Genomic DNA, 21968 nt, shown 5'->3' with positions numbered 1-21968 from the left:
CCCCCATGCACAAAGTAGGCAGGGAACATGAAACAGTAATGGGAACCATACTGAAACCCTCAGGGCTTAACCTCAGATAGACTCTTAACCACAGCATATTATTACTTACGTTTGCCTAAACTGAAATCAGCAAGTTACAAGTAAAAGGAATCTCAGAAATGGAGTAACTGAATCTCTCATCTCTATACAGAACCACTTCAGATGAATGCTTGGTTGTCCTATCTTTAAAGAGAGTCTACGATCTTATCGTTTAAGTTGATCTTAATTATTTTCTGTGATTAAGCTTCCTTTTATTATTTGCTTGCACAGAGTCCGTGAGATTGTGTCTGCCAGCAGTGTTCATGGGATCACCAAAAATTATACTCCTATTCTCAGTTCATCGAAGACATTTACACCTGTCACTAAAAGCTTCTGATTAGTGTAACCACCTTTCCCAAACTGAGTTGGTATACTTGCAACTCAAAATAAAATGTGCTCAGTTAGGTGAGCCACATAGTTATCGTTGATAGGTGAGCGACATAGTGTCACTGATAGGCAAGCTATATAGTGTCATTGAGAAGGACATAAGAGCAATTTGGCTTTTGTAAACTTCATTGAGGATTTGATATATTAAAAGTCTATTCAAATAGTTCTAGAGGATCTTCAGTCCTTTGTAAGTAGACTCTTACTAGAAGGTAAAGTTTCGTTGAAATGCGGTCCACCATTCTTAAACTTCTTAAGAGTCTATGAAACCACCAGTTTTCAGAAAACAGAACTTAAATTGATTTAATATAATGCTTTACTAGATGACATTGTACATGATACATTTCACAAGCTCCTCATTCAGAAATGAGTTAACTTTAACGTTAACTGATTGGACTTAACTCTAATGATAGCAAATGAGGCACAAACATGGATAAGGTAACCTCTCAAGGTCAATACCAAAGTGGTGGAAAAACTAAAGTCTGTGTTGACTGTTTTTAAGAATCCTCAAACCAGACACTTCTAAGAACTCATACAATCCTACCCAGCCCTTTTCTCCTATTATCCCCACTGATGTAGTCTTTCCTTATTGTTACCAGAGGAAAAGGACCCCAGCCTTGGGTCCGATAATTTCCAATAATCTGTCATATATATGATCTCGGACATATTAATTAATCCTTCTCAGACTCGGTTTTTTCAATGACAAAGTGATAGTTTATTTATCTGCCTAAATATCCCACTGGTTTCTAGAAATAATACTCAGGTACCTAAAAATGAACCTAATGATCCCTCTTGGTGTTGTTGAGTGCTATTCAATGACAAGACACATACAGAAGTGTGTGGCATTGGATTGGTATTAGTTTCTTTCTTTCCTTAACGTCCATTTTCAGATTCCATTTCCCACAATTGTTATCCCAAACCATTAACTGTTGTTAACGGCCTTAGCAGGGCTTTATGCAGAGATATCCACTCGCGGAGCCCCGGAGTCAGCGTCATGTGGGGCGACAGAACTCTCAACACAATATCATGTCCTCTAAATGCAACTTTGGACACGGCCTTACCCTGAGTCCTGACATGTCAATAACAACAGCGGGAATACCTTCTTCATCTCCTTTCGGAGCCACCTGTTCAAGCAGGTGGTAATAAGCTTTTGAGTCCTGTGAGAAATTAAGAAATTACAATTTCAAAACAGCGCAGCTAATTACATACTTAGCACGACAATAATTTCCCCAAAGCAAACATATTCTATTTTCTTATTGGACTGTCATTCGAGAATGCAACTTAATTAACAAAGCTGGAAACATTCACTAATTTGAATTTTCGATTTGTCTGTTTACATACCATATTGGACTTTCTTTTTAAAAAGGAGTGTAACAAATATACGACATACACACAAGGCAATCCAAAGAGGCAAATGCCACTCTGTGGTTCTTAGGGGAGAAAAATACTTTATGTATATTGTATTAAATTGTATACAGAAAAATATATATACCTTTATATTGCTGTAGAAGTCAGTCAGCTAAGGTTTAATTTAAAAAAAAAGTGACAGGAAAAGGAAGCAGAAGTTTAAAGCAGAGTTTAAAAATACATTTAAATGGACAATCAGCAAAAGAAAAAGAAAGATTTCAGAGACAGAAGGTTGAAGCATTCACAAACAATCTTTACATAAAAGGAGATATTACTACGACAAGTGCATTTAACGTTTACCACGAAGTTGAAAAAGATGGCTAAATTTTTAGCAGATTGGATATACTAATAAACCTTACTCACTCGGGGGCGGGTGTTCTCCCCACCTGTGCTGACTTCCTATGATTGAAACCCCCCAAAGTTGCCAGATGCTCTGACATACGTCACAGCACTGACCTTGGACGGGATACAGCTGTTCTTTGATCACAGGCACAACCCTTGTATATGCTCAGCTTGCTAGTTCCAATGGTTATTATTCTAAAAAATGCAGTTTTTAGTGATGGGAAATCAGATACATTTATGGCTCAGATGAAGCAGCCTAATTTTGGATGAAAAGCTTGAAAATTCTGGCTGAAACAGGTGCAGAGCTTAACTGTTGGGACGAAAGGAAGATAATGCTGCTGTCCGGCTCCAGTTAAACCCCTCTTTGGTTGGTGGTAGCTAGACTATTAACGACTAGTGAAAATTGTAGAGTTAGAAAATTAATTTTGCATGATTAGCTTAGGTCCTAAAGAATCCGGGACTTCCCATCTAGAAGCTTCAGTCTAACTGGCACCAGGCCTGGCAGCCACTGAGTCCACAGCAGGGGGAAGCTGTCACTTAAAGAAATATAAACCTGGGTTGACTTTGGTGAGCATGTGACCTTTCCTCCGGCTCTTGGGAGAAAATTTCTTTAGCTTTTGGGAAGGCGGAGACCGAAATGTTTTTCTCATGCTGCACCCTAGCATCTCACACCGTTTACTACTAGGGAGTGCCTTATGATCTTCCTGACGTCTCCTTAAGCTCTTTCTACCTCAGCACATCTTCAATGTCAACAGCTGTCCTTCACCTTGACGTGGAACTTTTCACCAAGTTTTGAAACAGTGCATGCTTCCCTCAGCCTTTCCCCCTTTGGATCTCTGTTGTGGGATTGCCCGCCTTTCTACATGCCCTGGGGTAAATTCTCATTGCAGATGGTTTCCAGGATCATTAGCTTCTAAAAACCACTCTGGTTTCTGCAAATGAAAACCTTTCAAGAAATCCGCGAGCTGTTTTAGAGAGGCGGTAAGTCCGATGGTCAAAGATGGGGGCCATGGAGTCCCCATGACTGCCGGATCTGAATCCTGATCTCGTTCCCCAGCTATGCGAACTTGAACCATGTACCTAAATTCTCTTTAACCTCAGTCTCCTTATCTGTCAAATGAGAAAATAGTAATTTTTATCTCAAAGGTTTATTGTGAGGATCACATGAGCCAATGCATGTATAAAGCAGAACGGTACCTGGCATGCACGAGATACCGTGTTTGGTATTCTTCGTGTAATTAGAAGAGTAATCCTCATTTTTTTGGGAAAGGCTTCTCATCTGATGCTCCCACTGATAACATGAGAAAGGCATCACAGTCCTACACATACCCTCCTCCTTGAAAAGCCGTCTTACCTCTCGCCCTTCCCTCCCTCTGCTTGCTGACATTCTGGCTCCGGAGAGGCCCATCTCCCTTGGAGGCTGCTGCATCCAAGTCACTAGGACCTTGGACAGATCTGCGTGGGGCCCAGAGGGAGAGCTGCACAAGGACCCTGGAGAGGATCGAGCAGTTCCCAGGACACCAGCCACCCTCTCACTAACCCGAGAGCTTCTGAAGTGACAGACGTGACAGACGTAGCCTCGAGTCTTTGTCTTTTTTCCACTAACGCCCAATTCCCCTTCCCTGCACACGTCTCCTACCTTGATGTCTGTACTGAAGTTGCTGATTTTGTTGCAGCCTGCGTTTTCCAGGTGGTAATTAGCCCACCTCAGCAGGAGCTCCTCAGGGGAGAGTTTCATCAGGTCTTCCAGACTCTCCCCTTCTCTCAAAAGAGCAATCAGAGCTGAAGAAGGACAAAAGCCAAAGAAAGATAAATCCAGGGGATAGCTGAGGGGAGCAGTTACAACTTTCCCTGGGCTCTTCCGGAAAGCCAACGTGGCAATGTTATTTCTCTGGGGTAATGGTATTGATAAGCCTGTCCCACGGAATAAACGCTTTATGATCATTCCCTGAAAAGAAATGTAAGGTATTGAGAGCTTATCTACTGTCCTCATTTTTCAGGTGGGAAAGGCAAGTCGCCAGTGAATCTCGAAGCTGTGCCTAGGAGCACCAGGGCAGGGACGCAGAAATAACCAAGACTACCGGCTCAGAACGCTCCTCTGGCTCCATCGGACCACATTTCACAATATGCCAACAGTTTTGCTTTGAAGAGATCAATTTCATAATAATGGCAATTGTGGGGCGCCTGGGTGGCTCAGTCGGTTAAGCGTCCGACTTTGGCTTAGGTCACGATCTTGCGGTTTGTGAGTTCAAGCCCCGTGTGGGGCTCTGTGCTGACAGCTCGGAGCCTGGAGCCAGCTTCGGATTCTGTGTCTCCCTCTCTCTCTCTGATGCTGTGTGTGTGTGTGTGTGTGTGTGTGTGTGTGTCAAAAATAAGTAAACATTTAAAAAAATGTTTATAATAATGACAATTGTCCTCTCGCTATTCCCATAGGTGTTTTGTATTTCAAATGCTCACTCGGATCATTATTAGCATCTCAAAAAGTGTAATCAACTCCTTCCTCTATTTTTCCCTGCTGAATAAATAGGTTTTGCTCGGCTAGAAGGTCTAAATGCAGTTGAGGTCATAATTTGCAAATCAATATTCTTTCTCGTGGGTTCTAAGTTTCCTATTTGCTTTTTCTACTCTATATCATGCTGAAAATATTGGTTTAAAAATAGCAACCCAGGATTCTTCAAGGGTTATTGTGATTTGGAGATAGATATTAGAAAGTATATATAAATAAAGATTAGAATCTGGCTACAGATTTCATATTCTTGAGATCTGTACCAGAAAACTAAAAGGTAACCCTGTTTTTTGTACGATTCTTATTTTTTTTATTCAATTTTGGGATCTCCTTTACTTCCAGGAGGATTATACTTCCCTATCCTTTTATTTTATTTTATTTTATGTTAATGTGAAATTTATCGTCAAATTGGTTTCCATACAACACCCAGTGCTCATCCCAACAGGTGCCGTCCTTAATGCCCATCACCCACTTTCCCCTCCCTCCCACCCCCCATCAACCCTCAGTTTATTCTTATCACAATCTGCTACTTCTGTCTAAACAACGGGGCTGTAATTGTTTAAATGAGAGACGGTGCCGAAGCAGACAGGCTAAGACTGACAGCTACAATATTTAGCCGAGAACTCTGAAACCCTAAATGCAATCCTCCACAGTCTTGGTTAAGAAATAGACCACGTGTCTCCTCATCTGGTGCTGTCACTGCAGTATATGAATGAGAATTGCTTCATAAAACACAAGTTAAAAGAAGTGGTCTATTTTGTTACAAAGTATTCTAAAGGCAAAGTGAACCCAGAAAAGCTCTTGAAGTTGGATCCCAGACAGCCAGACTGAGCTCTAGGTTCTAAACAAGCATTATTATTAGCTTGTGGTCTTAAAAAGCTTTTGCTCTGTCCTTTTAAAAAGCCTGGTCAGTGTGGACAGAAACTATTACATTAATGCAACAGATTCAATATAACCATAGTTTTCAAAAACTGGGGATTCTGGGCTTGAGTATTTCTGATATCTTCCTCCTACAGCCCCCCCGCGCATGCATTAATAAAAAGCCACGCCATTAATAACATCTGTGGCTTAGTTCATACCTTCATTTCTGCTGAGTTCGATGTCCGCAAACAACCCAATCTTGATGACCTGCCACAGAAGTCCCAGCACCAGGTAAGGCTTCCCCTCCTTCAAGTCCTCAGCCCCGATGTTAACCACGTGGCATCCAATGGCTGAGGCAGAATTCAGAGCCAGGTTCAGATTCTCCTGAGGGAGGAAAGTTGTACAAATTTCAGTTTTGACTTTGCAGATGGCAAAACGGTCGACAACAATGTTTTGCTTCTGGAAAGTTCACGGGTCTAGAGGCCTGGTCTTCACTAGATTTTAGCATTGAAAAAAAGCAGTAACACCTGAAAGAGGAAATCTGGTAACCCAGGCACTGGGCTTATAAGCGGTGTCTGTTCAATCAAACCGGCTCCCTGAGTTGAAGGTCCACCTTGGGCCGGAGGAAACTAAAGAGTGTTCCATTTTTCTATTTTGCCCTGTGATGGAGCCTACCCACTCAACATCCCCACTGGGCCAGACAGAGAGGGGTACCTTTGAGGGTGGTCATTGTCTTGTCACTGGCTATCATTAATAGCACAAGTGTTGATGTAAATCAAGGTCATAAAAGAGAGTAACAAAACAGCTTTTTGACTTTCAGATTGGGTATTAAGGGAATGAAAAAGATACAAATCAAATTCCTGGGAAAGAGAGAGTGGTGTTCACTAAGACAATTTACTGAGTAACCATAATATCTAGGGACCTTAAGTACACATACACCTACACACACTCACACACATGCACACATACATATCTAGACCACCCGTTCTTTTTTTTTTTTTTAATTTTTTTTTAACGTTTATTTATTTTTGAGACAGAGACAGACAGAGCATGAACAGGGGAGGGTCAGAGAGAGGGAGACACAGAATCCGAAACAGGCTCCAGGCTCCGAGCTGTCAGCACAGAGCCCCACGTGGGGCTCGAACTCACGGACTGTGAGATCGTGACCTGAGCCGAAGTCAGCCGCTCAACCGACTGAGCCACCCAGGCGCCCCTAGACACCCGTTCTTAGAACTAGCAACAGCACACGTGATGTATCTCAAACACGGTTGGAATAGAATCAATGACATTTTCAGCCTAGGATCTATATCCTCTTCTTGGGTCCGCAAAGGAGAAGATTTTGAGGTAGGGATGTACAGAAGTCATTTTTATGACAAACTAAAAACGAAACACAGGCTACTGGTGACTTGGAACTATTGGGGGGTGGGGGGGAAGTGGGGTTTTGCCTTGGTGGAGAGCTCAAATGATGAATAAAAACACCGTTTCTATTTATGGCCAAGATTAAAATTTAACCTCAAGGTTAAATTTAATAGTAAGCACGTTCATATATGGTTAATCATTGTTCTCACTTTGGTTACCCCTCGCATGTTAAGAGTACACGGCGTTGCTTACGCCAAACAGCATAATATATCGTTCATGATTTAAGTAGTGAGACACGGTTCCAGAACGAGAGAATCACAATAATGTTAAAACGCTGGGACAGAACATAGAAATACGGCTTACTTAACCACTGGTTACTGTTCCAGTTAATTCACAAATTGAAGGCATAAAACCAGGTTATATTTATCACACCAGCGGCCGTGGCCAATACCACCGGGAGGCTGCCAGAGCATTTCCCGTCTCTCAGCCCTTCAATTCTTAGAAAGGCTTATCTTTTCAGCTAAAATGCTGCATGTTTGGCATCAGCTCAAAGATAAACTGCTAGGGAAAGTCTGAGTTGAAACTTTAGCCAATGTGAATTGTATTCATAATTGCCAAAAAAAACGACGCCCGGCCACTACTGCTTATGTCCCACCAATGTTCCCCCTCCCCGGCCCCCCTGCTCTGTTAATGAAAAACAAAGACAAAATGTCTTTCTCTGTCCCACTAGTCATGACAAATCACCAGCCGCAAACCTGAGTTCTGGAATAATGGCCAAGCCCCCGGAAAAGGCTGACTCTGCAGTTCCGGGGCTCACGCATCCCAAACACAATCCTATAGTTTGGTAACGGAGAGAAGACATACCTGAATGGTGAAGGGGGTGAGTTTCTTTTTGTTGATTGTTCTTTCATCAATCGTGTCTGGCACTGACAGGTTGATCATTTTACTGAGAAAGAAACAATTAAATTAAAGAAAGCTGGCTTCCGAATGACAGAGTCCAGTAATATTGAATTTGAATTCTAGCAATACCAGAAGCACATAAGACCACGATGTAATTCGTGTGACCCAGTGTTTAGATATCAAATCAGTTACGCGATTTTGACTAGATTCACACTATCTATGGGCAAGGTTAATGTTCCTGAAATCATACTAATATACGGAGGCAGGCAATAAGGACCCCGCTTTATTCATGTACCTAACAAGCTGCAAAATCATCCTGGTTTCTTTAGCATATTAGGAAATTCTGGGTAGAAAGCCAAGGCAAATTCACCAGGAGTGCTTTACTTTCTCAGCTGTGAAAATTGTCCCCACTATATAAATGACCATCTATACACTTCCGAGCTCATGTAATGTCGAAATTTCTATCTGACACTTGGTGGAACTCTATACTTTTAACTAAGTGGATGATAAAATGTTTTATACTCTGCTGTACCTGTTATACCCACTGTTGTATCAATGCTTGAGAAATTTCACCCAGTGAAGTATCTAATATATTGATCAGACATCTACAGTGAGCAGTTATTATTTATGAAAAACTGATTTGACTCATTTAGCATTCATTTAACAACTTCAGTGGAGCATAAAAAATACATTTCTTTAGGTCACCTCCACTTTATTTAAAGAAAGGAAGTTGAAAAAGCAAATCCAAAGGAACAACAACAAATTCAAAGAATTGTAAACTTGACCCTGGCTATTTGTGTCTAATGAGAAATCAGCATTAACATTTTTTCCTAACAATTTTTATGTAACTGCCTTTTTTGGGGTGGCCTTTAAAGATGTATTTCCATAACTTTGTCGTGTGTGTGTGTGTGTGTGTGTGTGTGTGTGTTTCCATATATTTAAATAAAAGATACTTTACTGAGATTCAGGCAAAACCAACCCCTAAATTATTATTTGAAAAATCTGAAGCTGTTGGTGAACTAGAAGCCTTGGGAAATGGTAGGAGGGAGGGGTGGTTCAGAAAGTATAAGGTAACCTTGCTCTTGAAAAGTGTATGGTCCAATTATAGAGACAAAATATATCGATATGAAAAGTTACCCAACAGTCCAAAAGAAGAACATTATCATGCCTCCCAAAGTACCACGAATATGCGCTTTAAGAATCCAGTGAAGGGAGAGACCACCAGAGGATTGGAATAGACCAAAAACTGTCATGGTAAATGGATTTCCATAGGAGGAGATGATGGGAAGGGCATTCTTTTTTTTTTTTTTCAGAGTATGTTTATTTTGAGGTAGAGTGTGTGTGAACAGCGAAGGGACAGAGACAGACAGAATCCCAAGCCGGCTCTGCACTGTCAGCACAGAGCCCGACGTGGGGCTTGATCTCACGAACCGTGAGAGATCGTGACCTAAGCCAAAACCAAGAGTCAGATGCTTAACCAACTGAGCCACCAAGGCACCCCCATGGAAAGGCATTCTTAAAAAGGAGAATAAAAGGCAAAGCCAGTTACAGTTATGAGCAGACGTGTATGGGGAAGAGTAAGTATGGTTGCTGATGTAGCCATTCCCGCAGCCATTCACTCAGTGTCCCACGCTGGGTCCCTGAGTCATGGGGGTCTTGGGAGGTAAAGCTAGCAGGAGACTGAGGGAAGATGATGGGGTGCTTTGTGGGCCAACCGAAGGAATTAGGATTTGCTCCTGCCTACATTGTTTACGTCTTTTTTTTTTTTTGGCAGTTGAAATTTTTAAAAATGAAATCTCATGGTGAACTCTAATAAATAAAATACCGAAAGCAGAATTGCTCTGCCCAGAGCAGGGAAGAGGGGGTTTTAAATCTTGCCCATCCATCCTTCCCTTCAACTCCTGAGCTCACCTGGGATTGGCTATTCCAAGCCCTTTCTTTCATTAATACCGTGTCTTACAAATGGCATTAGAAGCTGCTAAAGCAAGAGCTACAGAAGTATTTCAAAGACACCATGAGGACCAATTGCTGTAGAGGCCTTCCGCAAACAGAATGCATTCCTCTTTTTCCAGGTGTCCTCAGCATTTGAAATGCATGTTGGTACGTACCACTCAAAAGTCTCTGCATAAGGACTGGCACTGGGTTGCTTCAATCATCACGCTGCTATTCTGAATCTAGGTACTTTCAGATGAAGCCACGTGGCATATGTTCCAAAAGTAATTGCTTTTGACCTTGTATTATTGTATCTCCACCTGTGTTTGTCTGTATACTGTGCATCCCTCCCCTCCAACCAAGCAACAGCAGCTTTACATGTCTCATTTTATAAGTTGCTTTTGAAATTAGTTTGCTTTCCGGGACCTGCCAAGTACAAGTGCAGAAAGCATTTCAAGTCCCGCTGAGCGCCAAAGGACGCTGGCCTAGGATAAAGACAATGAACTGCTGGTATTCCAGAAAATTCCAGGAAGGTCTTAGAAACCAAGAAGGAAGCGTTATTTACCAAAGGACAATGCCATCTCCCACGGCGCTGAAGAGATCATTTGTGTTTGGATTCATTGGGATAACATGTCGACAGTCGGGGTCATTTTCCAGGGCTTTGTTTATCCAGTTGACAAAGGCAAACTTCTCTTCCTCTGCAAGTCCATGATAAAAATGGCTTATTTGCAAAGTGAAAATCTGACATAAAATTATGTACATGGATCTCAGATTGCCATGCCCAGGAGAGCCATTGAGATGCTATCTGGTCCCTTATTCTCTTACATTTATTGACACTGAAAAATCTCAGTGACTTGGGGACCAGGCACAGGACCTCTATTCACTCCAAGTCATAAAACATATGGCAAGCAGATTTAATAATATCTAATTATTATATATTAGATATAATAGATATATAATATGTAACTATATTTGCAAATGTTAGAGATATATTTTATTTATATTTAGATACAATTTAAATATGAATGTGATCTAATGCTTACAGGATAAAATTCAGCGGCTGCCTTCAGCCCAGCCAATTTAAATGTGAGATGATCACAGATAATCCCTACAAAATCTTTGAGCTTCTGTATATAATTGTTATGAAATAAAATCCTGTGTGATATAATCTTTCTTTCTTATCAATAAAGCTGCCAGAAGTTCATTTCAGAAGTTTTAATGAAACCTCACGCTATGCCTTACAGCCCAGTACGGTGTTTCCCAAATTGTGTGTCACTGAAAACACAGAAGAATCCCGAGTCACCAAAGTTCGAGTCTTCATTGTCTTGAATATTCATAATGCATATTTATCTGATTTCTGTATTTAAAAGTAAAAGGTTAAACACTGCCTTCACGATCACAAATGGTACTTAACCATGAACTTATCTTTAAGATCCACTAACGTGTTAAAGAACTCAGTTTGGGATTCGTTGGATTACTGTACCGTTTGAATTTTTAATAGTTTCCATTAGGGCTGTTGGATGGCAGCCTGTAAAATAAATACACAGCTTCCTTCCAAATCAGTAAAAACATAATATTCTTGACCCATCAGTAGGCATTGAGAATAATCATGAAGTGTGGAGGAGATAAAAGCCTGAATAGTTCATTTTATCCAAAAGATTTATAAAGGAATTCTGGCAGCCTCAATGTATTATTTATTTACTTACTTATTTATTTAATTTTTTTTTCAACGTTTTTTTTTTTAATTTATTTTTGGGACAGAGAGAGACAGAGCATGAACGGGGGAGGGGCAGAGAGAGAGGGAGACACAGAATCGGAAACAGGCTCCAGGCTCTGAGCCATCAGCCCAGACAGAGCCCGACGCGGGGCTCGAACTCACGGACCGTGAGATCGTGACCTGGCTGAAGTCGGACGCTTAACCGACTGTGCCACCCAGGAGCCCCTATTTAATTTTTTAAAATTCACATCCAAATTAGTTAGCATATAGTGCGACAACGATTTCAGGAGTAGATTCCTTAGTGCCCCTTCCCCATTTAGCCCAGCCCCCCTCCCACAGCCCCTCCAGTAACCTTCTGTTTGTTCTCCATGTTTATGAGTCTGTGACATTTTGTCCCCCTCCCTGTTTTTATATTATTTTTGTTTCCCTTCCCTTATGTTCATCTGTTTTGTCCCTTAAAGTCCTCGTATGAGTGAAGTCATGTGACATTTGTCTTTCTCTGACTGACTAATTTCATTTAGCATAATACCCTCCAGCCTCAATGTATTTTTCTTTCAATATATGAAGTTTATTGTCAAATTGGTTTCCATTCAATGTATTTTTGAAATGCTGTTGAGATGACTTGGTATTGGACTCTACCTAGAACTAGGATTGCTCCTCCCCCATCACGTCCCTGGAATTAGCTCGCCAACCACAGGGAAACAGGCAGTAGTCAATACACTCGCGTTGGCTTCTGTGTCGGTTTGCACCCCTTAGGTTTAACACCGAGTTTAGAATGTGGAGCCCCAGAAGGCACGGATCCTTTCCATATGGCTCCCTCTCCCGCTACCCCCAGTCTCTCCTCGTGCCAGCACCCTCCCCACTTCCGCCGGGACAGCGCACCGGAATACGAGTGCTGGGTGCCGACGCTGGACTGCTCCGAAGTACCACCGATGGCACAGATGCCTTCCTTCTTATTGATCGCCTTCCTAAAGGTCTTGGCAACCTCTGTGCTTTTCAGGCCGTGGAAAACCTGCAAAAATGGAATGTATCTTTAGAAACCCAATCTGTGATCAAGAGAATCCCAAAGGGAAGAATATGTAATAGTGAGGCGGGGAGGGTGGGAATCCATTTCTGGATATTTCTCAGGTTGAGGCTCCAAGCTTCAAACGCATCTCCGTGCGTCCTGCCTCGTACCCACCTTGATAAATTCATCAAAGCTGATCCTCCCATCCTGGTCCAGATCACCTGTAGCCATCAGGTTTTCTGTAATTTCTCTCACTTTGTACCCAGGCAGAGGCAGGCAAGCAGCCTTGAACAAATCATTCAACTCATTGCAGCTGATGTACCCATTGCCATCGGTATCTGCAAGGCAAGAGAGGACTTGAAGTTTCAGGGCAGTTCAGGAAACAGGATAAAGAGGTGGGGGAAGGCGAGACGGGAGGTGAGTGGGCTGGAGGGGCAATCATTCGGGGGTCGCAGCCTGACCCCATGCGAGAGTCAGAGTCTCGCAAGAGGCCTGTTTCTACCGGGGAGGGGCATTAGCGTCACTTCCAACATCCACGCGTCATAACGTCACAGCAGAGGTTCTGGCAACAGAATCTGAAGAGACTTCTACAGAAAGAGACGGGAAAATACATCACAAGCTTAGAGATACAAAGCCAGAGTATGGAATAGCAGAAAAACCAAGGAAACCAAGGAAGTCAGACCAGATAAGAATATGAGAAAAGCGGCAGGGGTGAGAGGGTCCATATTCCATGTTTTGATAGAGAAAGAAGCCATCTTCCTAAAGCAGATGTTTCAAAATTAAGTTCCCTCAGCTCCTCTAACCAATACCGCTGTATTCCTTTCACTTCCGCTATTTGGCTCATGTTACCGATTCACTGAATCTGTCCTGAAGCTACTCAGCAAAGAGGAGAATCATGTGACTTGAGCGGCAGGCCTGCTCACCAACTTTGGCAAAAGCTTCTCTGAGCTCCATCATTTCTTCATCGGACACTGATCCTCTGGCCATTTTTATTGCTTTCGGCAACAGATCTGAGGAAGGAGAAGAACATAAGGAATGACTTCCGTGCGTCTTAATTCTTAAAGTACCACAGTAAGCAGCAATTTCCATTTATCAAATGAAGACAATATTCCTCGGTATCCCTCACGATTTATACATATCTTCCCCATATGTAAGAAATGACCTCATTCTTAACCGTCCACGTGGCCTCCAATTGGCCCTCACCACTCCCTCCTCTCCCTGGGTCTACAGACTGTTCCACATCAGGAGCCGAAGCTGATTCCCTCCCCTTGAACCTGGGCTGACCCTGTGTCTGCTCTGACCATTGAGGAGGCAGCAGGAGCCATGTCTGAGACTGGAACCTTCTGGCTCCTTCCTTTGGGAATGCTCAGTCTTAGGATATTCCCTCTTGGAAACCAAGTGCCATGCTCTGAGATGTCCAACCCGCATGAAGAAGCCAACGAAGGACCGGGTACTCTGCTCACCTGTCCCTGCTGGGCTCCCAGCTGACAGCTAGCCTCAACCGCCAGGCACCAGAAATTCTACACGCGGATCTTTTACAATTACACACGGAGTAGGCCACTTTGGACATTCCAGCTAATTTGAGACCCTAGATGTCCACGGTCCCCCGTCAAATCACACAAAACAGAAAAACCACCCAGCTGTGCCCAATGAACAGAATCGAGAGATGCGGTAAAATGGCTGTTGTGGTAAATCACTAAGTCTTGGAGTCGTGTGCTGCATGGAAATATACAACTGTAACACTTAACTTTTACATAAATGCCTTTTTTAGAGATGATGTCATGTTCACATTTACAATTAGTATGTTTGGCCAAGCCAACAGGTAACTTTTATAACTTCAACGGGAGTTTTCAAAGTTCTCTCAATATTGAGGGAAAGGGGAAGGGAACCTGACCCTCTAATAATTCATATGTGGGAATCTCAGGGACTTTCTGGGTGTTCTCGTTTTCAAAAAGGCTAGTCTTGCTGGGAAACTTAAATGCCAGCGCTGGAGTTAATTTCCCCTTCCCTGTGCTTTATTGCTGCCCTCTAGTGGGTAGAAAGAGAATGAAACTGAAAACGGATTATATTCTCCATGCCCCTAGCTCATCCACACCAGAATATTTCAAATTGCAGTTCCACTAAAGCTTGCTGCATTTCCTGCTGGTGGAGGGGTAAGCAGGGTGGGAGTGCGGATGATGGGGTATTTTTACATGTAATTATAATTTGAGCATTTCAGTGAAGTTACTGATGTTTTGCAAATATGTTACATCTGTGAAATGCCTGGGTGGCTCAGTCAGTTAAGCGTCTGACTCTTGATTTCAGCTCAGGTCATGATCTCATGGTTCATGGGACTGAGCCCCACATCCGGCTCTGCCATGGACAGCGTGGAGCCTGCTTGCAATTCTCTGTCTCCCTCTCTCCCTGCCCCTGCCCTGCTCTCTCTCTCTCTCTCTCTCTCTCTCAAAAATAAACAAACATTTAAAAAACATATTTCACATTTGTTACAGGATATTGCTTTAAATGAATTTCCTTTTCTATGTTTTCACAGCATTTTATAGTGCTATACTTGTTCTCGGTGCCAACCAATCAACAACCACATAAAAAGGGAAGCAAGCTTAACACTTAGATCTATAGTTCAAAAATGCCTTACGCTCAATTTGGCTTATCCACCAACTTACTCTTTTGTTATGTACACATATTGGTGGCGTCAAACTTTGGTTTCCCCCCAAATCCTTTGTTAACAGAAGCTTTACATGTAGGTTGAAGCAAACAAGACAAAATAACAACTCTGAGAGGCGTTGGCTGAAGAAACTCAAATGCTCCCCTGCCTCTACTCTCCCACTTCCTGTGAGCTTATGTACCAGTAGGAACTCCAGGGAGCATGATTTGAAAGTCAAAGGCTTAGAGGTGCCTGGGTGGCTCAGTCGGTCAATCATCCAACTGAGGCTCAGGTCATGATCTCCAGGTCCGTGAGTTCAAGCCCCACGTTGGGCTCTGGGCTGACAACTCAGGGCCTGGAGCCTGCTTCAGATTTGTGTCTCCCTCTCTCTCTGTCCCTCCCTTGATTATGCACATGCTCTCTCGCTCTCTCTCTCTCTTAAAAATAAACATTAAAAAAAGAAAGTCAGAGAATTAGATACTGTTGCTATTTCAATTCCTCTAAAAATATGTTTTATTATCAATAATAATTTTATTAGTAACCTCATGTATCTAAAAAGGTTCACTGGGTTCTCTGAAGGAAGGGATAACTGCACAGAACTTAACTGTATAAGCAAATATTTACACAGCACAATAACCCTCAGGGACAGGCAATGGCTATCTGACTTTCTTGCCTTCCTCACTCGTCTCCTTTCCTTTTTTTCTCTGCCTCTCTCTGTCTCCCTCCCTTTTTTTTTAAATTTTTTTCTGGGGCGCCTGGGTGGCTCAGTCGGTTGGGCGGCCGACTTCAGCTCAGGTCACGATCTCGCGGTCCGTGAGTTTGAGCCCCGCGTCGGGCTCTGGGCTGATGGCTTGGAGCCTGGAGCCTGCTTCCGATTCTGTGTCTCCCTCTCTCTCTGCCCCTCCCCCGTTCATGCTCTGTCTCAAAAATGAATAAAACGTTAAAAAAAAATTAATTTAAAAAAAAATAAAAAAATAAATAAATAAATAAAATTTTTTTCTTCCTTTCCTTCCATCCACTCATCCTCCCTTCCTCCCATCCTTCCTTCCTTCTTCCTCCCTCACCAAGCCTTGTTCCAAAAACAATTTGAGCCAGCTTACAAAGTTACACCCAAGCGTAAGAATTAAATGAATGAAATCATGTAATTGTTAAGGAGGAGAGCCACGCCTAGGTAAGACAAGATAATGGCAGGGGGGCTTTAATCCTTCAAGTCCACAGTTAAGACTGCGTATTTTGCTAGAAGCAGGCTGAAAATCTAGTTCCAAGTTCTCTAGAAGCGAATGCAAAAAGGGAAATGTCATCAGGTACATACTTCATCTCTAAGAGCCAAACAAACCAATGTTTTTTTAGGACCACAGAACTGAGGTCTCATAGCAATGCCTTCACCCAGGAGAGGACACTTGTGAGGTGCAGTAAACACTAGCTTCGTGTTTATTATAATGCCCCTCAATGAAATCTGATGGCATAAATATAGATATATATTCCCATTTTGTAGAAGAGGAAACAGAAGCTCAGAGAAGTTAGGACACATATCTCAGATCACACAGCCAGGGAGAGAGGAGCAGCCAGGATTCCAATTCTCAGTCTTTTCTCTTCCCTCATGCTGTCTACTCAGGTTCAATGCCTCCACACTTCTGCTAGACATTCAGTTTGTCCACCCATACGCTCAACCAGCAATTATTAACCATCTAATATGTATACTCCATGGGAGATTTTAAAAAATTCGTAACACAGAGAGCCTATCTAGGTATTCTAGCTTAGGAAGATTTTGCTTTCACATGTGAGGGAAGCAAAGCTTCTGTGCTAAGAAATTCGAACATAACTTTGTACCCTTTTCTAAATCCTTGTGAGTAATTTGGCCTAGATTTCCTTTATGCCTTTACAAATATTCCATATACACATCAGGAGAAGGTTCTCCATCACATTTCCACAAGATCTTTGATAAAATCCAAGGGGCTTTAGACCTGGAGGTGGCTGGCCTTTCTTGTTCTTAGGTGTCTTAATTCACACTTCTTGGTTCATGGATGCTCATGGGGTTATGAGATACATTCATTCATTTACCAGTATTTTCTAAATGCCTGCTACAAGCCAGGTGCTGTTCTCATTTCAGGTGAGGCATGTCTACCCTGCCCCAGTTACCCGAAAAGCAGGGAACAATATTAAAGGTAGAAGCTTGAACGGGGTCTCTGAGTCTGAACTTAACCCCATCCTTTGACATAAGCATTTCAGACCGTCGAGCACTATAAGGGGCTAGGGAGAAACACAAGTGAAGGCAAAAATGAGACTGCGTCTTAAGGGTCAAGAGCAGGGCCAAAGAGGCAACAAAAGAGTCATCGTATTAGATAAGAAAGAAAATCTCAAGACCACGGTACAATGGAAAAGCTGAGAAAATGAATGGCATGGCCCGTTCAAATTAAAGACCGAGAAGGGATGGGAGAAGTGTTATTTTAAAACCATGTGGTTTTTAAGCACCATTGCAAGTAGGTCAAGATGAAAAACCTGGGCATCTGGATAACTGTATTTTTTCAAAGAGATTTATAAACGGGGAAGATCAACTTAGAGAAGCCGTAGAGTGAGACAGCCCTCACATTTTAAGGTTCCCAAATCCCTGAGTGGTTTGCGAGCCAGAGGAAAATTCCTTTAAAAGGTGCATTGGAGAAGCAACAGTCAACAGCCCGAGTTACTATGATGCTGCCTTGTGTGGGGGCCCCAACACAAATACACACCTGGAGAGGGTCTCTTGTTCTGTCAAAATGGCCAGTAAGTCTTGGAGACACAAGCCAACTCGTAGAGGCAGGAGGAACTTGAGGAATAATTCATTACAACTCCTTCGTTCTCGAGATCGGAACACTAGAGTTTCAGTGAGATTAAAGGCCATGTCTCTGTCCAAGTTCTAGAGTTCTAAATGTAGTTGCTGGTGAGCAGAGCGGGAGAAGGATGAAGGGACCATCAATAGGGCCCATTAAGGTCCATAGCTGAGAGGAGACCCTTTAACTAATTGAACTGAACGTGCAAATGGCACCATGTTCACAAAGCAGAGGAGCAGGAAGAGGAGGTCATTAACACCATGCAGATCAGACCATTCCTAAGAAGGGTATCGCTGGGGTTAGAATCAAATCTGAGGTGCTTTACACAGTCCATTGATGCGTTTGCCTGGAAAAAATATACCCACTTCGTGCCCACTTGAAGGCACGGGTGGTATTAACGTTAGTGAGATTCATAAGGATAGTAAGTTAGGGTTTCAGTTTGCAAATTGCTGGCCCCACACTGGCCACAGTCCCCAGAGAGGTCGCTGCAGGAGTGGGATGTACTGAGGCATTTAGAGCCTGAAACGAGGGTTTGAGGAAAACACGTTCCTTCCAGTTTCCACTCTACTGCTCCTGCGTTAAGTGGGGCCCCCCTTTCGTTGTTTCCAGTTTTATTGGGAAATACTTGACATAACATCACTGTGTGAGTTTCAGGTGCACAGCATGACGGTTTGATTGACATGTGATCAGAATAGGTTCAGCTAACACCCATTTTCTCATCCAGACGCAATAAAAAGCAAAGAAAGAGGAAAGGACACAGGGGGAAATTTTTTCTCCTTGGGAGGACAACTCTTAGGATTTACTGGCAACGATTCTCCTATATACCATACAGAAGGGCTAACTGCAGCCACAGGGTCGTATATCACATCCCTAGGACTTACTGATCTTCCAGCTGGAAGTTTGTATCTTTTGACCACCTTCCTTCAATTCCTCCTCCCCCACCACCTGCCTCTGGTAACCACAAGTCTGATCTCTTCTTCCATAAGCTTAGTTCTAGTTGTATGTATGTATGTATGTATGTATGTATTTTAAGATTCCACAAAAAGTGAGATCAGGCAGCATTTACCTTTCGCTGTCTGACCTCTTTCACTTAGCATCATGCCTTCAAGGTCCATCCACATTGTCACAAATGGTAGGATTTCCTCCTTTCTATGGCTGAATGATATTCCATTGTATATACATCACAACTTCTTTCTCTCTTATTAATGACGGCATCATCTAACTATGCCCTCCCAGGAACCATTTTAAGGTATCTCGCAAATCAGGGGTGAATTATGGAATCCTGTTTTAGAATCACTGCCCAGATCATAAATATAAGAGTACAGACTCCCACCATTCATCTAAGTCACATCCGGCTGCCAGTTTTTCTGTGAGCACTTAAATGTATTAAATCAATAGCTCTAAAATTCCAAGACGTTTGGCCAAAGAAAGTACCGGTTGTTCACTTTTATAAGATTATTTCCAAAGTCCTAAGAACGCCAAATAACCCCCCAAGTTGCAGAAGCCACAAAACCTGCTCATTTCTTTAGGTCAATGAGTTTTGAGTCTCTGCTTAGAGGAGGCTGGTATTTCCCAGATCGGCAGTGAAAGAGAACTTCTGATAATGACTACTTAAGAATAAAAGCACCTAAACTCAAGTTCCCTAAAGTCTGAATACAGAAACTATCTGTGGGAGGTTGCTATAGAACACAGCGCTGTAGGATTTACAGAAAGAAATATAGTACATTCTCTAAAATAAATGCAACCATGGAAGCTGAATTTTCTCTGAGGGGTTTCCTAACTGCTCATGAAAAGCAGCAGAAGGGATGAGGAAAGGTGACTGGCCTAGCGTGAGATGCCCATGGGCTGCATTTACTTCTGAGAGGTGGTAATGGTGTGCTGGTCAGTATTTCGGTTTGATATACTGATGCCCAGTTATATAACTGCCAGGATCAGGGAGGCATCTGTGACCCGGCATCACATTGCCAAGGGACTCTTTTTGAATGTGTCCTACTTTTCCTGCAACTTGACACAGTGGGTAAAATAAAACTGGAAACTCGGGACCCAGATTCCTAGCTTTGCCTCAATAATTTCAGGACAGCGCCAGGAGAAAGCTGTACAAATTCCGAATACGTGAATGAACAGTTAATAATCCAAAACAACGCGTCATCGAGAACGTCACTCATGTTGCAATCTTTAGTGCTAGACTACGCTCACTGAAGAGGCACATAAAACACCTAAGACTCTGAAGCAAAATAACATACCCGTAAGTTTTTAAGAAGCCATCATGATAAGCTTCTACGAGACAAAGAAGCAGCTCTGCTTCACACAACTCTGTCCCCTTCATGTTACAAAGTAGGGGATGTAACCACCAGTAATTTACTGTAAGTTCTCAGGAACATTTTCAGGACGTTCCAAAGCTTAACGTAAAGGATGATTCTGAAAATGTAGTTTAACAATGACTTTGTTTTTCAGAAGCCAAATAATTAAAAACAGCCTCAAATACAGAGGACCATTTAGAGGAACTCTTATGAATTCTTTTTGTCAAGTCAAAATCTCCTTTAGATCGTCTTTTTTTTTCCTCTCTCTCTCTCTCTCTCCCTGCAGATACACTGATTTGCCCAAGGGCCGTCCCAGAGCACAGAACTGGGATCTCTACCACCTCTGCCCCCACGGTGCAGAAGTGGGTCAGGGGCACCGACCCGGTGGCTCTCTTCTCTAGCTCTCTCTCTCTCGGGTGGCCCGTGAACTCTCACGGGAAGCTGGCAGGCCAGGTCACTCTAACCCTGGTGAACGTGATGTTCTGGGGGCCTTTGTCGTCTGATCACAGTTGAGGGGCTTTGGAAGCTGTATATAACACAGCACACAGAGCGCGGCTCAGTTACCAACCAAGGAGTGCCCATCTCCCCACTTCCCCATGCTGCCTTGCTTCTCCCCGCTTCCTTCCTGCCCCAACACCCCGCCCCCACGCTGCCTTGCTTCTCTACTGAGCTGCTCACGGCCACGAAGGGTGTGACACAGTGGGTGCCCGGGTGGCTAGGTTGGTTAAAGTTCTGACTCCTGATTTTGGCTCCGGTCATGATCTCATGGTTCGTGGGATCAAGCCCCTCATGGGGCTCTGCGCTGATGGGGGGATTCTCTCTGCCCCTCCCTGCTTGTATTCTCTCAAAAAGAAAGAAAAGAAAAGAAAAGAAAAGAAAAGAAAAGAAAAGAAAAGAAAAGAAAAGAGAAGGAAGGATGTGACACAGAACAAAACTCTTGCAAGCAAAGGGGATGCTCTAAGCTGGGGCTGGGGAGGTCCTCATTGCCTTGTCATCCCTCCCCTTCCCCAGGGTATGTATAGACAGTGACTCTCCTGGTGTTAACATCTTGAAAATCCCTTCACTCCACATTCTACCACAAGGACTTTAAGATCCAGACCCTTCCTTACTGAAAGTTCAGGGTATCCTTGGGTTTTGTTTTTCAAAAAGCTGACTATTGGGGCGCCTGGGTGGCGCAGTCGGTTAAGCGTCCGACTTCAGCCAGGTCACGATCTCGCGGTCCGTGAGTTCGAGCCCCGCGTCAGGCTCTGGGCTGATGGCTCAGAGCCTGGAGCCTGTTTCCGATTCTGTGTCTCCCTCTCTCTCTGCCCCTCCCCCGTTCATGCTCTGTCTCTCTCTGTCCCAAAAATAAATAAACGTTGAAAAAAAAAATTTTTTTTTTTTAAAAAAAGCTGAGTATTATTTTGGACTGATAGATCACCCACTCTTCAGTTCAGTCACCTCAATATCAGACATCATTCATTCCTCATTTGTTCATTCGTCCATACTTTCTCCTCACCTACTAGTCTGTGTGCAAAGCACTGCTCTGCTTGCTGGGCTATAAGCGAGGGGGTCACAAAGCCTCGGGCTCTATGAAGCCCACAGTTACATGTCAGGTTTCAAATGTGACACAGAGACCATGGCTCACTTCTTGCAAAACGGTGAAATACGATGAGAAAAGCTCTGAGGATCAAAAATGGACAAGTGAAACAGGACCGTAAGGGGGGAAAAGAAGATAAGAGTGAGCAA

General features: G+C 43.0%; 1 protein-coding gene across 2 annotated transcripts in view; it reads right to left on the bottom strand.

Moving 5' to 3' along the window:
- The window catches only part of LCP1 (lymphocyte cytosolic protein 1), a 53493-nt gene that overhangs the window by 19025 nt on the left and 12500 nt on the right, over positions 1-21968 (bottom strand). For both annotated transcript variants that reach the window (XM_047864785.1, XM_047864786.1), the window contains 8 exons: positions 13416-13502; positions 12667-12830; positions 12369-12498; positions 10335-10467; positions 7802-7883; positions 5797-5962; positions 3851-3993; positions 1524-1619 (listed from right to left, as the gene is read on the bottom strand). In XM_047864785.1, the coding sequence (XP_047720741.1) occupies positions 1524-1619; positions 3851-3993; positions 5797-5962; positions 7802-7883; positions 10335-10467; positions 12369-12498; positions 12667-12830; positions 13416-13502 (1001 nt within the window). The remainder of the gene's footprint in view (positions 1-1523; positions 1620-3850; positions 3994-5796; positions 5963-7801; positions 7884-10334; positions 10468-12368; positions 12499-12666; positions 12831-13415; positions 13503-21968) is intronic.

The sequence above is a fragment of the Prionailurus viverrinus genome, chromosome A1 (genome assembly GCF_022837055.1).
Source record: "Prionailurus viverrinus isolate Anna chromosome A1, UM_Priviv_1.0, whole genome shotgun sequence".
Lineage (NCBI taxonomy): Eukaryota > Metazoa > Chordata > Mammalia > Carnivora > Felidae > Prionailurus > Prionailurus viverrinus.
The sequence above is the reverse complement of the archived record's forward strand: the minus strand, read 5'-3'. Positions and strand labels throughout refer to the sequence as shown.